General features: G+C 49.1%; 2 protein-coding genes across 2 annotated transcripts; one reads left to right on the forward strand and one right to left on the reverse strand.

Moving 5' to 3' along the window:
- Positions 1-138: 138 nt before the first annotated feature.
- Positions 139-11,223, forward strand: cUnh18orf54 (chromosome Un C18orf54 homolog; the record flags this gene model as incomplete). The annotated part of the gene is made up of 15 exons (XM_079234866.1): positions 139-221; positions 828-964; positions 1,233-1,389; positions 1,467-1,634; positions 1,845-1,971; positions 2,065-2,131; positions 2,615-2,819; positions 4,285-4,367; positions 4,464-4,572; positions 4,904-4,993; positions 5,722-5,812; positions 5,897-5,954; positions 8,211-8,381; positions 10,765-10,820; positions 11,073-11,223. Exons 2-15 carry the CDS (start codon positions 842-844, stop codon positions 11,221-11,223), a joined length of 1,656 nt encoding a protein of 551 aa, XP_079090992.1. The 5' UTR covers positions 139-221; positions 828-841.
- A 1,822-nt stretch (positions 11,224-13,045) lies between these two features.
- LOC306751306 (uncharacterized protein) lies at positions 13,046-15,138 on the reverse strand (the record flags this gene model as incomplete). Its single annotated transcript, XM_079234867.1, has 3 exons — positions 13,046-13,702; positions 13,778-13,882; positions 14,218-15,138. The coding sequence occupies 3 exons, from the start codon at positions 15,136-15,138 to the stop codon at positions 13,046-13,048; spliced, it is 1,683 nt and encodes a 560-aa protein (XP_079090993.1).
- Between the last annotated feature and the right edge of the window lie 413 nt (positions 15,139-15,551).

Here is a 15,551-nt window from a genome sequence, read left to right on the forward strand (position 1 = left end):
CTGTCACGTGACCTGTCACGTTGAGCCTTCAGGCAGCGAAGTTTCCAAACATCCCGAAAGTCCGTCAAAAGTAACGCGAAGGCGGACCGGGAACAGCCGCGCGCGTCTCCTCTGGGGACCATGAACGGAGTTAAATTACAGCTTTTTTAATGGAGTTTGGTCGTAACGTCTCTGGGCGGAAGCCGTCGGCTCCAAACTGACTCCAGACCAGCTGAAGCTACGTGAGTTGGGTTTACCCGGGATACTTGAATGCTCTGCTGTCAACACGGTCTCTGTCCGCGCAGGACAGGACACTTCAGGGTTTATCAGGGCTGTGAGTGTGTTATACTGGTGATGCACAAGCACACGGGTTTAGTTTCGTATGCACGTTTTAATCTGGAAGGTTTGCCAAGTTTAATTTGAATGCCTGTTGCATATAAATGTTATTTCTATACTCCAGTGTGAGCTCGACTAACGCGAGTTAACGTTAAACAGTTAGTTAGGTTAACTAGTGAGGTTAGCTTAACTAGCGTTAGCTAGCTAGTCAACATGAACTTCTTATATTCGGTCCCGTTAGCTCTCGTGAGAGGTCTTCCACGCGGAAAAGCTCGCGCACTAGTTTATGGATGTATTTTATGTTCGTGTTTAGCATCCTCCAAACAGCTAGCTAACTGTTTGCTAGGCTAAAGTTAGCAAACCTGACGTCAGCCAGTGTCAAACATTAAAACGGTATGAGCTCGAGACTGTCAACTGTGGGTTTTACATCTTTAACACAACATTCATCTCCAGCATCACAGCATCTTTTTCCTCTGTGGTTTTGTGATTTACAACATCTGGATGTTCTTTAGTTGTTTTCGTCAGCATGGAGGTCGGCGGCTGTCTGTCTCCTGAGTCCACGGTGACGTCCCTGCTGTCCAGCTCGGGTCACCTGAGGAGCAGCCTGCTGGTTCCTGAACGCACCACCGCCTTCAGATACAGGCACAAGGTTCGCTCTGCTGCTGTGTCCTCTGTCCTGTTAACTGAGTCCATGTGGAAGTGAATTCCTCAAGTCAAACAATAGATTGTAGATGGAAGTTCTGCTCAGGTTTTTAAATAGAGAACGTTATCATTTTAAAGCTAAAACGAGGGCGTTACCATTGCATTTCTGAATGATTTCAGTGCTTCATCTTTCAGATTTTTTTGCTGAAAAGATGTCCCTGTGTCTACTCTGAGCGTACTTTAATCCACCGCTCGTGCTTATTGGTTGGTTGCAGGACTATAACTCGGCCTCGGCGGCGCTGGACGCCTACATCACAGACTTTGAGAGCAGTCGGCAGGACAGCGCGCCGCTGACGGGACGGCTGCTCCTGCCTCAGCGCCCGGCCTCCACGCCGAGCAGACTCACTCTGAGCGCGCTCAGAAACAGAGACGGTAGGTCAGGGGGTCAGGGGCGACGCGTTCAGGGCCGCTTGTATCCGTCGTCTTTACGTGCTTTCTCGTCTTCTTAGTTCTCAAGGAGCGTTTGACCGACAGGGAGCTGGACTTCCTGAACCTCCCCGTCAGCTCTCTCCATCACCGAGGCAACCGAGACCGACTCTCCATGACGACGGACGAGCTGCTGTCCATCCCTTACGACGGCTCGATGCCCGTCACTCACACCTCTGCCTTCATCCAAGGTCTCTGAACGCATCGCCCTCAACTCTGCCCACACAGAAAGTTTTTTTTAAACGTGTCACCCACACCTTCGCCTTCAACAGATGTCTGCAAATGCATCATTCTGGGATGGCGGCATCTCTCTGTATTTCAGATATTGTTTAGTTGAACGATAACTGGGTCGCTGGAATACGTATAAACAGTATGTATACGCGTCTCGTCTGCTGATCCAGGTCTCCTGTCCCAGTCTGGGTCCTCAGAGCCCCGCTTCTCCTCCAGACCAGCACACGTAACCTGGGACGGACTCGGCAGCAGCAGCCAGCTGAACCACCACCACCTTCACCCACCCAGGAGCTCCAGGTTCAGCTCACTACTCTCATCTGGGATGTTTTCTGCTCGGTCCTGTTAAAGGTCACCGTCACATCTGACCCTGCATTGCGTTCCTCTCTCCAGGTGCAGAGAGAGACCCGGGGCCGCGTTGAATCCACATCTCGACGTCTCCTCAGTCAGCTGCCACAGGGTGACTACCGTTCGCCTTTTTATTTGTGCTTTTTGATTGACAGCGTTCTTACAGTCATGGAAAACCTGGAAAAGTCATGGAATTTTAAAAGTCCTTGAAAAAATAGAATCCCAAAGGTTTAGTAAAAGTCATGTAAATGTGTTATATTCATGTGTTCATCTACGCTGAGTTTGAAATAATGAATATGCTTTTAAAAGAATTCAAAATATAAGCAGGCATACATACAGGCATCTATATAAATGTTTATTCTTTTAATCAAACTATTGTCTCATTCATTTGAGTCATTTAAGGTTTACTGTATGCTTTGTATTCTCATTGTTAGTTTAAATACTACATTTACTCACTTTTTACTGTTGACACCCAGATTTCACTAAATGTTTGTCATGGACATTTGAATTTAAATTCATGGAAAAGTCATGAAACCCACTGGTCAGAATGTGTATGAACCCTGATTGAACGTCTTGGTTCTGTGTTTGTCGGCAGCCGGCGGCGCGCAGGGCGGCGGGTTCAGGGTGGGCGGAGCCGTCTTCGTTCCTTCACCTCCCTCGCTGGTTCACCAGTAACAAGACTGACATGGACTGCTCTGGCATCACCAGCGTGCCGGACCTGAAGTACCCGGCTTGGGTCCAAGACTGTGATCTCAGTGAGACGCCGCCGCCCACGGAGTCTGAGCGGTGGGACGACCACGGTACGGCACCGACAGCTCCAGGGTCCACGGCTCCGTGAGCCAGAACACACAGCAAGTCCACCTGTCCTGAGAGAAAACCCCTTTCTCCAGATTAGATTGTTGGATTTTTGTTTCGTATTTTAAAAGATGATTTGAAAATCCTCCTGGACCGGTTTTCAGAGCAACTGCACAGAATAAAGCTGATCAGTTCAGTTGTTATCCCATATAAGAAATGAGGGATTCACAGTCAGGTGCACAATATACAAACAAAAGGTAGATAGCGGTACAAAATATACAAAAGTTTCCTGTACATACGACATAATGTACAGAACACAGTACTACACAGTACTACACAGTACTACAACACAACAGTCACGACCAAGACGTTTTACTGTTATTTACTGGTATTTTTACCTTCATGTCCTAAAGTGGCTTTAGGTGAGAAGGTGCAGGTTATTGTAAAATCATTACCACACTTTAGTTATCACAAGAAATAGCTATATTTATACAGACTATACCCAAAATATAATTGGCACTAAAAACCGCCAACCCAGATGTATTTTGAGATTCTGTGCGCAAAAAGTCAAACTCAATGCAAAGATTCTGACTGTTTAGATTAAATAAGTGGGCCAGAATATATGGAATTTAATCTAAAAATACAAAACTATCATTAAATTATTAATTGCATAGACAATTTTTTTTGCTGCAACTAAAGCTGCTTTTTGAGAAATTTAATAAGGTTTCCTTTTCAGAGGCTTGTGATTATCACTTAAAGGTCTCTTGTACTTCCATTTGAGAAGTTATGCACCAGCTGTCATGTTGAGAAGAACAGGTGTGTAGAACCGTGAGCGGTGGAACTCGTTTTATCTAAAACTACAGGACTGTGTGTCTCCAGCAGGTGGCAGCAACACCAGTCTGAGAACAAGCAACACTCTTGTATTTTCTCTTTATTCAATGTTGTAAGATTAACTATCTGTCTTTTATTATAATCCTTTCTGCTATTACCTCAACTTCAACAATGTATGACTTCAAACAGAAACATCAGACCTGTTCAGCATATCGCCATTTTAATGAAACCTTTTATGACTTAACTCGTTATCAAAGTCCTTCAGGAACCTCTGAGTGTTTCTCTCTGCCTGGGTCAGCCGCAGAGTAATATTAGTGAGGTGATTTATCTTAAAATATTTAATGTTCAGGTTTGGTTTACTGAATTAATGAGATGCTACAAAAAGAAGCTCTCATTTATTTGAGTCTATTTTATTGGGGGCAAACTAATAGGTTTGGTTTCACCAGCACTGAGGCGCCTGTGAATCACTGAGATGAGGCGTTGTCTCTCCAGCAGATCGAAACTGGCTTTTTATTTTTTATTTTATTATTTTACATGAATAGTCTTAAAATTCAGAAAAACGGCATGTTAAAAAAAAAAGATATCTGGTGTGGAATTTGTCGCATCCCATAATCGTGTGTTTTGGGTTCTCTCCTCCAGGTGTTCGTCCGCCTGCCGCTCCCAGAAACAGGGCTCCGTCCTGGGTAGCGGAGCTGGAGAATCCCGACCAGACGCCTGCACAGGTGAGGGAACCAGCAGCTCACGGTGTCTGACCGGAGAGAGGAGGGTCCAGACCCCATTAGTGATGATGACGATGATGATGATGTGTGTTTTACCAGGTTGACAGCCAGCAGGCTCTCAGAGATCTCAGGCTTCAGTTCGCTGAGCAGATTTCTCTCCTCGCCGCAGAGAGAAGCAGCTCTGACGTCATGGACTCTCTGTTCAGAGGTAGGGAGACGAGCTGAGATGCGTTAGACGTGTGGTTCTTAAATCATCTTTTTAATAACGTACCACCTTTTGAAATATAGTTTTTAGCCGAGTCCCCCTCACTTGCGCAGATAATTTTTAGAAGAGTATTATTATTTTTGGAGAGTTTACAAAGGAAAAGAAAAATATTGAATGTAACATGGGTTTATCAAACTTTAATAGAACAAATGCTCTTATAATTATTGTAGGAATTCATGAACAACAGTCTCTCATAGTACTCCTAAGTGCCCCCTTTTTAAGAAAGCCTGTTCTAACCATTAAAGAGTTCTTTTGCTGTGTGTTCCCCCGTCAGACAACAGGATGGAGTCTCTGATCCAGAAGGCCGATCAGGTGTTGAGCAGTCTGTCTCACAGTTCTGCAGAAGACGGTCCTGCAGATGCAGGTCAGACCGGTTCCTGAGTCATCAGCATTCACACAGCATTCACACAGCCCAGATAACGTAGAGGAACCACAGGCGGCTGGTCATTCAGGACAGTGGGACGCTTCAGTTGTTCATCAGAGGACAAAGACGGGAAACGACATGAAGCCTCAGAGAAAGCGTCTGTGATCAACTTGACGCGTCTCTTTGCAGCGTTGAGGTTGTGAGAGGCGCTCCTCGCTCTGAATCGACTTGTTCACTGTGAAGCAGCGTGTTGGGCAACGAGTTAGCACCGCTGCTGCTTCACAGTGAACACCTTCTCGCCCCACTGAGCTTTCACTGTGAAGCAGCTCGTTTTATTAATGCATTTGTTTGGCTTTTTTCGTTTTTTCATAAGATGCAGTTTACATAGTAAAAGAGTACAAAGAGTATACCCAGTCCAGAACTTTATTTACAGCTCTGCTCTAAAGGAATACTTCGCTCTCAAAACAGCCTTTTGTATATCGATTACTTGCCGTGTCTCTTAGCGGAGAATCCAAAAACGGCAAAAAACTCTTGATCTTCATCAAAACATCCTTTTTATGAACTCTCATAAAGATCTCCTTCATCCAGTCGCACGCATTGTATGAGAGTTTTTATGTAGTTTTGTGGCTCAAACACTGGGAGACACTGCATGGAGACGGGTCACATGTTTTGTCCACACGATGCTGCCTTTTCTAATTGAATAACTGTTGTTGTTTTTGTTGTTGTAGTCGGTCCCACTGCCTGTGTTGAAGCCGTCAGTCCCGTGAACACGGCGGAGCTGCTGCTCTGTTCTCCTCCCCACCGTCGTCCTGTCGCTTGGTAAGTTATTCACTCATTCATCCTTAGTTCTGATGCGGCGAGACTAAACCACCCACTGAACGCTGCGCTGTGTTGTTCCTGCAGGAGCTCAGCGGCGGCATCAGGGAACGCCACAGAGGCTCCGCCCCTCCAAGCAGCTCAGGTAGGTGTTACACTCCTCCCCTTTTCAACGATCCGCTGCAGCGGCTTCACTGTGAACTTCCATTTCACTTAACACTAGAACACTAACGTTAAAAATAGTAACACAATGTACCTGATGTTCAATATACTTCTCATCAAAATATATTAAAATACAACAATACAAAGCAAGTTGAAGTACTCTGAAGTTTTATTTTACCGTATAGAACTTCTCATAAAACGACGCCTGCCTCAAATAAGACACGCCTGCCTTCCATAAGAGACGCCTACCTGACACACCCACCTTCAATGAGACACGCCCGCCTTCAATGAGACACGCCCGCCTTCAATGAGACACGCCCGCCTTCAATAAGACACGCCCGCCTTCAATGAGACACGCCCGCCTTCAATAAGACACGCCCGCCTTCAATAAGACACGCCCGCCTTCAATAAGACACGCCCGCCTTCAATAAGACACGCCCGCCTTCAATGAGACACGCCCGCCTTCAATGAGACACGCCCGCCTTCAATAAGACACGCCCGCCTGACACGCCCACCTTCAAAAAGACACGCCCACCTTCAAAAAGACACGCCTGCCTTCAATGAGACACGCCCGCCTGACACGCCCGTCTTCAATAAGACACACCTACCTTACGCGTTCTATCTTCAATGAGACACCTACCTCTAACACAACACACCTACCTCTTACCTTCAATAAGACACGCCCACCTTCAAAAAGACACGCCCGCCTGACACGCCTGCCTTCAACAAGACACGCCTGCCTTCAACAAGACACGCCTGCCTTCAACAAGACACGCCTGCCTTCAACAAGACACGCGTGCCTTCAACAAGACACGCCCGCCTGACACGCCTGCCTTCAACAAGACACGCGTGCCTTCAACAAGACACGCCCGCCTGACACGCCTGCCTTCAACAAGACACGCCTGCCTTCAACAAGACACGCCCGCCTTCAATAAGACACGCCCGCCTTCAATAAGACACGCCCGCCTCCAATAAGACACGCCCGCCTGACACGCCCACCTTCAATAAGACACGCCCGCCTGACACGCCCACCTTCAATAAGACACGCCCGCCTTCAATAAGACACGCCCGCCTTCAATGAGACACGCCCGCCTTCAATGAGACACGCCCGCCTTCAATGAGACACGCCCGCCTTCAATGAGACACGCCCACCTTCAATAAGACACGCCCGCCTGACACGCCCACCTTCAAAAAGACACGCCTGCCTTCAATGAGACACGCCCGCCTGACACGCCCGTCTTCAATAAGACACACCTACCTTACGCGTTCTATCTTCAATGAGACACCTACCTCTAACACAACACACCTACCTCTTACCTTCAATAAGACACGCCCACCTTCAAAAAGACACGCCCGCCTGACACGCCTGCCTTCAACAAGACACGCCTGCCTTCAACAAGACACGCCTGCCTTCAACAAGACACGCCTGCCTTCAACAAGACACGCCTGCCTTCAACAAGACACGCGTGCCTTCAACAAGACACGCCCGCCTGACACGCCTGCCTTCAACAAGACACGCGTGCCTTCAACAAGACACGCCCGCCTGACACGCCTGCCTTCAACAAGACACGCCTGCCTTCAACAAGACACGCCCGCCTTCAATAAGACACGCCCGCCTTCAATAAGACACGCCCGCCTCCAATAAGACACGCCCGCCTGACACGCCCACCTTCAATAAGACACGCCCGCCTGACACGCCCACCTTCAATAAGACACGCCCGCCTTCAATAAGACACGCCTGCCTTCAATGAGACACGCCTGCCTTCAATGAGACACGCCCGTCTTCAATAAGACACGCCCGCCTTCAATAAGACACGCCCGCCTTCAATAAGACACGCCCGCCTTCAATGAGACACGCCCGCCTTCAATAAGACACGCCCGCCTTCAATAAGACACGCCCGCCTTCAATAAGACACGCCCGCCTTCAATAAGACACGCCCGCCTTCAATAAGACACGCCCGTCTTCAATAAGACACGCCCACCTTCAATAAGACACGCCCGCCTTCAATAAGACACGCCTGCCTTCAATGAGACACGCCTGCCTTCAACAGCGTCAGTGAGCAGCATGAAGCTACACAAAGACCCACACAACTCAGACAAAAGCAACACAATGAAAACAACAACCACACTGTTGTAACCTTCAGGGTTAAAGGTCTCTCCTCATGCACGTGGTCCCTGTGGCATGCGAGTCCAGAGGATCCTCTGGTCAGGATCACAGCCTCCCCCTTTGTCTCCCCAGGCTCGGGTCTCCGGTCTCCAGGGCAGCGGCCTCTTCAAGCAGCCGGGTCCAGTGGAGGCTCTGAAACAGATGCTGTTCAGGCTGCAGGCGGTGGAGGCGGAGCTTCAGCGGCGACAGCCGGCACCGGCAGCTGCGCCTCTCGCTGTCGGGCCGCAGACGGAGGAGCAGCAGGTATGAAGCCGGACAGAGGAGCGCTCATAAAGATGTAGAGCTCGTGTTGGAGAGTAGCTAAATGTAAATAATAACCGGTTATTGAACCACCTCAGAACAGTAAGCTGTGTTTTAAGGAAACACTCAGGCCCTTTCTTACCATATTGGTCAATAACTCCTTTGTATTATAGGTCCGTTTAGGGCAGAGGTGGGCAAACTACGGCCCGTAATCTCGGCGGGCATTTTAATCCGGCCCGCCAAGTATTATAATTAATATAACATTAAAAAAAAAAAAAAAAAAAAAAGTTATAGTAAAGACCGCTGTAGCGCTTCTCCGTTCCCAAGTTCAGTTTCCTGAAGCACGATGACCACAACAGACCAGCGCTGATGTTTCTTCATGAGTATTTACTGCACAGCCTCTTTTAGGCTTTTCGTGTGTTCTGCTGCAGCAGAAAGACCGCTGCTGCGCACACGGCCCTGCTGCAGAAGAACACACACACCAAAAGCCTAAAAGAGCGCTGTGCAATAAATAAGCATGAAGAAACATCAACGCTGGTCTGTTGTGGTCATCGTGCTTTGGGAAAATCAAGTCGGGAGCAGAGAGGCGTTACAGCAGTTTATAGCGCCGTGCGGACCGCTGCCTGCCGTGTTCTGCTGGACTAGAGCGACACGCAACACTTGCTGTGCTGCTGGTCCATTCCACCCCTCCCCCACTGATATTTTTATACCGCAAAACACTGAAAAGCTCCACTTCTTAGCGGTCAGAATCCTTTTTAATTATGTCGTAAAGCGTTAACTTTAGAAGCATTACGGTAATATGAATCACTTTCTGTCGCCGGAGACAGGGTTTGTACTCCAACAGGTTTAGAGTTGTAAAATGAACTGACAGCTGCATGCAGAGTATTTTTCCTCAGTATAACTAACCACACTCGACCCACGGAACTGCGCCATATATAGGGTTCTGTCTGCCAGCCTCCTGCAGTGATCCCTTCTGTCACAATGAGTGGACCCAAGAAAAGACAAGTCCACAGTGAGTGCAGAGTCTTTAATGAGTGGACTGCTAAGTATTTTTTCACCGAAGTACGATCAGAGGCAGTATGTCTTATTTGCCAAGAAACCATTGCAGTATTCAAAGAATACAATATTAGCCGCCACTTTTCCGCCAAGCATGCTAACTATGCTAGCCAACAGTCAACGACAGAACGGGTGGCTACTGCTAAGAGGTTGGCAGACAATTTAAAGAGTCAGCAAAATAATTTTCTCCGCCAAACTGCTACACAAGAATCAAGCACCAAGGCAAGTTTTTTGCTAGCATTCAAATGAGCAAAAGCCAGCAAGCCTTTCTCTGAAGGAGAGTTTTTGAAAGAATGTATGGTAGAAACAGCAGGTCTCTTATGTCCAGAGAGCAAAAACTAATTTGAAAAATGAAGTTTGTCACGCAGAACAGTGACTCGGCGTGTAGAACAAATGGATGAAGATTTAACCAGCGAGTTGAACAAAAAAGCTGAGTCATTACGTTATATTCTCACACCGCCCCCTGCCGGCCTCGCCGTCGTCCAGTGTAGAGCCACGGGTCTCCCACCGCCCAGCACCCCCTGTGGCGGACCACAGGCTCCCCTCCTTCCCTTTGGCTCCAATAATCTGTTTCACCAGATACTCTCATGTGGTCTGCATTTGGGTCCGCAACATTGTCCTCCCGTGACAGGTTCACACAAACACTCTCCATCCATCTGATTCTGGCCCGGCCCGGTCTGTCAAATTTTTTTTATTCAATGTGGCCCCTGAGCCAAAAAGTTTGCCCACCCCTGGTTTAGGGAGTTCAGTTGTAATGCGATCTTACCAAACACCTTAGATCTCTAAGGTCTACATCAGTGGAGCAAGTTAACAGCTTTAAGTTCCTGGGAATCAGCGTCACAAACAACCTGACATGGTCCTCACAGCTCCTTCATGGTGAAGAAAGATCATAAACGGCTGTATTTCTTTAGGAAACTTCAGAAGGATACATTCCACTTTTCCAGAGGAGCAATAGAAAGCATCCAGGACAGGACAGCAGTGACTAAAACCACCCAGAACTTCATTGGTACATCTACTCATCATCAGGGATGTGGTGAGAAGATCTAAAAGATTTTAGAAGACTAACCGGTTCACCTGCTGCTGTCTGGAGAGATGCAGACCAGACTTCAGAGCAGCTTCTTTCCTCAACTGCTCCTCTGTACGCCATCATAAAAAACAACAACATTTAGTTTAGTTTGTGATGCTTGTGTAGCTTCAAGGGTCTGAAACGCTCCCTTGGTCAACGCTGTGTTGCAGAGGGACAGCAGGCGGACCCGGTAACCTCGTACTGTCGGTGTTCTGTGCTGCACGTCCACGTGTCTCAGCTCTCATGGAGCTGTTTGTGTTCCAGAGGCCTGACGGTGAAGCGGAGCTGCAGAGGGTTCCTGGAGGACCGTCGCTGCAGAGGTAATGCTTCTGATTCCTCACATCAGAATCTGAGTCACTGCTGTTGTCACGCATCCTGTGAAAAACCCTCTACATCTTGTGGCAGGACTGGCACCACATGTTATACAGCCTCAATGGTCGCAGCTAATTATGATGTTCTGAAGTCCAAAAGGCTTCTTTTGCTCTGGTCACCGCTGGGCCCTGAGAGGAAGCTGCAGATGTTTGATCCTGAGCGGTCCACAGCTGTGAGTTGACGAGTGTTTCCCTCCTCAGAGCCATGCATCACCTGAGCCGCCTGAAGATGCTGGTGGAAGAACCCAGAGAGAAACGAGAGGAGGGAGAGGAGGAGAGGGACGAAGATGAAGGGCGCTACTCCTCTTCCTCTGCTGATGGACTCATCTGCACGCCGCAGAAACCCTCCTGAAGCTAGCGGCCTGCTCACAGGGTATGGGCACTTCCTGTCAGTGTCTCCGTCCGTTGCTGTCCTCTTGTTACCATGGTAACAATGATACCAAGAGGACACTGCAACAAGAGAAACGCGCTGTGTCCCGTCCTCTGGTTACCGTGTCCCATCAACTTGATATGTAAATGTTACATAATGTCTCGTTGTTTGTTACTGCACTGACTTTAATTTGTATGATACTTGTTTGTAGGAGCAAGCGCTGCATTTAACATGTTAGCATGTTAGCATGCTGTCAACCAAACATGCAAACCTAGCTAACTAACTCAACATCAGAGTGTTAACATATTGTTGTTAACTAACTGCAGCCATAATAATATGTATATACATATAATATGCTAACATTAGCATTTCGACATTGTAATGCAAAATGTGACACGCTCACGTTAGCATGTTGCTATGCTACATGCTAAATGTTACAAGCTTAACCTCCGTGCATTAACCACAAACTACACATTAGCTACCATGTTAGACGGCTAATGCTAAATGTTGCCCGCTAACGTTACAGGTAGCCCTGAAGCCTAACAGGTTGGACGTCGGGTGCTAACCCTCAACAGCAAGTATGTGCTAACCCTCAACAGCAAGTATGTTGTGATGAATGAGGACACGTCTGTAGTAACGCAGCATTATTTATTGAGGCAAAGTTCTTTTAACAGTCATGAGCCGGTTCAGTTCTGTGAAAAGTGGGTTACTTATTCATTTGATCAGCGCTGCCTCGGTAGATCGAAATTCACAAGAGATGATTTTATGATTTTGATAGGAACAGGAATCAGATCATTAATCATTAGTGATTTTAGTCCCTTTCTGTCTTGCGTCACAGTCCCAACCATTAAAGTGCCAAATCAGCGTTCAGACAGACCTGAACATAATAAGATGAACGTCTTTGTAACGGATCTGTTTTCATGGTTCAACATGTGATGTCTCCAGCTGGTCTGAGGTGTTTGTCCTCAAACAGTTAAACACATGAAAACAGATCTCAGTTCACTTCTTTTTTATAAAGAGCATTCCTCTTTCACAGCTTTCCTTCAACCGGACATCTTTTGAAACGTTCCAAAACAAATATATAGATTTATATTTTTTCTAAGCGAAAGAGGACAACATGCTTCTCCTGTGGCATTTAGGTTGTTTCCATAAAGTTGGGGAAATTGTCGAGGAGCGTTAAAGAAAAAAGAAAGTAAATCTAAGGCGGAGCGTTCCCGTCCCTTAGTCCCAGAATGAGTCGAGATCCAAATCCACTGGATCCTGCACTTTATTTCCCTCGAGCTTCTTTTTGTTGGACCCTCCCTGCTGAGTGAAAACTCCACTTCCTTTTTTATACCATATGGAACCTGAAGCCTCTATCGCTTGTGACAATATTACAAATGTTGTGTAACAATATAATTGCTGTGTGAGAGTCTATATTGTATTAAACACGGTATGGTGCCAAACATTTCTTTTTTATTTGTTATGAATTTCCCCAGAAGTCAAGATCCAACAGGAATCTGTGATCATTAGAAATGAATTTGAATCAGTGAATTCGTACAAAGTAATAATCAGTTTCATAATGATGTTTATTCTTTAATCAAATAGTTCCTAATTTAAACTATAATAAGTATATGGCTGCTTGTGTGGAGATAACCGTTAACATTCAGGAATCTCAGCTTCTATCGTTCAATCAAAGGTTTTCATGCCACCGTTTTTCTTTAGAAAACGTTTATTTCTCAAAGTAAACTATCAAGAATGTTTGTCATGAATCCTCACTCTGCTGAAACGTTTCCGTCCTCAAGACAACGGTGGCTTGTGGTCGTCAGCTGTTTCCCGCCCAGACGTGGATCACCCCGTCGCTCCCCGCCGACACCACAGTCGCCCCCTGGTGGTCGAACGCCACGCTCTGCACGGCGTCGCCGTGTCCCGCCAGGCTGCTCGCCGCGCCGCAGTCCGCCTCCACCAGCCGGACCAGCCCGTCGGCGCCGGCCACGGCCAGCCTCTTCCCCGACGGGCTGAAGGCCAGCTGGTTGGCGGCCAGCGGCCCGGCGTCGACCGTGGCCGTGGGCAGCGCGGGGTTCCTGGCGTCCCACAGGTGGACGACGCCCCGCGCGTCGCAGGAGGCCACGGCGTCGCCCGCCGGGCTGAAGGCGGCGTGGTTGCAGGGGTGCCGGTGTCCGTGGAAGCTGGCGGCGCAGACGCCCAGCCTGGCGTCCCACACGGCGAGGGTTCTGTCGGCCGAGCAGGTGAGCAGCCGGCTGGAGGAGGGCAGGAAGCAGACGCTGTTGACGGAGGCCGTGTGGCGGCGCAGCGTGAGCCGACAGCGCCGGCTGCTCAGGTCCCACAGCTTGGCGGTCCGGTCGGCGGAGCAGGAGGCCAGGAAGTCACCGCAGGAGTGGAAGGAGCAGCCCCAGGTGGGCCCGCCGTGGCCGGGCAGCACCGCCACGCAGCCGCCGAGGGAGAAGTCCCACAGCCGCACCTGTAGAGGGGGAACGCAGAGGAGGGTGGGTTGACCTTTGACCTTTCACCCACCTGTGCAGGAAGATGGACTTGCCGTCGAGTCTCCGCTGGTCGTGGCCAGTTTGTCTCCGTCGGGGTGAAAGCTGCAGCCGGACAGCCAATCGGAGTGACCCTCACCCGTCAGCAGCATCTGGCCGACCTGGAGACACGTTACCAGTTCAGTACGTCGGCCAATCAGAGTCCCTCACCTGTGAACGCCATCTGTCATCTCATCTGTCATCTCATCTCACAGTTTTGAACGGACACCTTTCTCTCAGGGTTCTTACGCTCATGGAAAACCTGGAAAAATCATGCAAATTTAAATGTTTGGTCATGGAAATATGCTATAAAGTCATGGAAATCCATTGGTCAGAATGTGTGTGAACCTTGCTTAACGCAGGGTTCACACACATTCGGACCAATGGATTTCCATGACTTTTCCAATGGATTCCACAAAATGTTCGGTCATGGTCACAACGCCTGAACCCGTCTCACCTTCTCCCCGCCGGGCAGCAGCTCCCACAGCCTCCAGCTGCGGTCGTCGCTGGCGGAGGCCAGGATCCCTCCTCGTGGGTGGAGCTGGATGCAGCTGACGGGGAGCTGGTGGGCTCTGAAGGAGAAGGACGGGCTGAAGGAGCTCGGGCTCCTCCATGTCTGAGACGCTCCCTGAGGGTCCACCGGCCGGCTGACGGGGAACTCCGAGTCCTTTGGGTGTCTTTTGTCTGGTGATGGATCGGCGCCGGTGCTCCTCTTGATGCCGGCCTGTCTCCGGATGTGGGCCTTCTCCTCAGTCCGTCCCGTGGCGTTTTGGACCCGGTCCTTTTCCAACCCGATGAGCATCTTCCGCCTCAGCGCCGCTCGCCGCTTGTCCTCCAGCTGCCTCAGCGCCGGCTCGTAGGCCCGCAGGTGTTCCTTCAGCCGGTGGAAGTCCCCGATGAGCCGGTTCTTCTCCTCGGCGACCCGGCGGTGCTGCAGCCGGTGGAAGTCCCTCTCCCTCTGCATCCTCGCCAGGCCGCCCGCCGCCTGCAGGACGTCCCGCCTGAGCCGGCCCGTCTCCCGCAGCACCGCCTCCAGCTCGCCGCGGAGCAGCCGCCCGTGTGTGAGCGCGTCGGGGATGAACGCCGTCCCGAGCGGTCCGGTCAGGAGCTTCTGGGCCGAGCCGTACCACTCCGCCTCGAAGACGTCCAGCGTCCGGTGCAGACCGGCCCTGCGGAGGAAGTTCCTCAGGAAGTCGTCCACCGCCTCCGGGACGCTGAGGACGGGCTGCTGTCCGGACGCAGCGGCCGTCCGCCTGGCAGCAGAGGGCGGCGCCGCCTCCCTCAGCGCCTCCTCCAAGTCCTCTTCCTCCACGCTCCTCCTCTCCTCTTCCTCCTCGTCCTCCTCCTCCTTGTTTTCCTCGTCTGCTCTTTCGTCCATCTTCTTTCCTCCCTCTGAGCTCCTTTGTTTACACGTTGCCGTGGTGACAGCCTACCTTCACTGTTGTTGAACCATGTTGCCATAGAAACCTGTGACATCACTACTCTGACCTGAAATCCCTTTGGAGAAAATATTATTAATAAATACATATAAATATATATTTATTAATATGCTGTTTTAAATAATTTAGTGTATTGTGCTCCTTTGATTGCATGCTTTTATAGAAAATATATATAATTCTGCTTTAAGTTTTTTCTCTACGTTGAATCACTTTGTAATTAAAAAAGTATAGTTATGTAAGCTATTATGTTGAGTATTAAACAGTTCTCTAGGAAGCAGTTGTTCTGGTGTATGTTTTGGGTCTTTTATTGTGAAGGGGAAAACGGAAGGAGAAGAGAGGAGGAAATGTTCTG

The sequence above is a fragment of the Taurulus bubalis genome, assembly GCF_910589615.1.
Source record: "Taurulus bubalis genome assembly, chromosome: 19".
NCBI lineage: Eukaryota > Metazoa > Chordata > Actinopteri > Perciformes > Cottidae > Taurulus > Taurulus bubalis.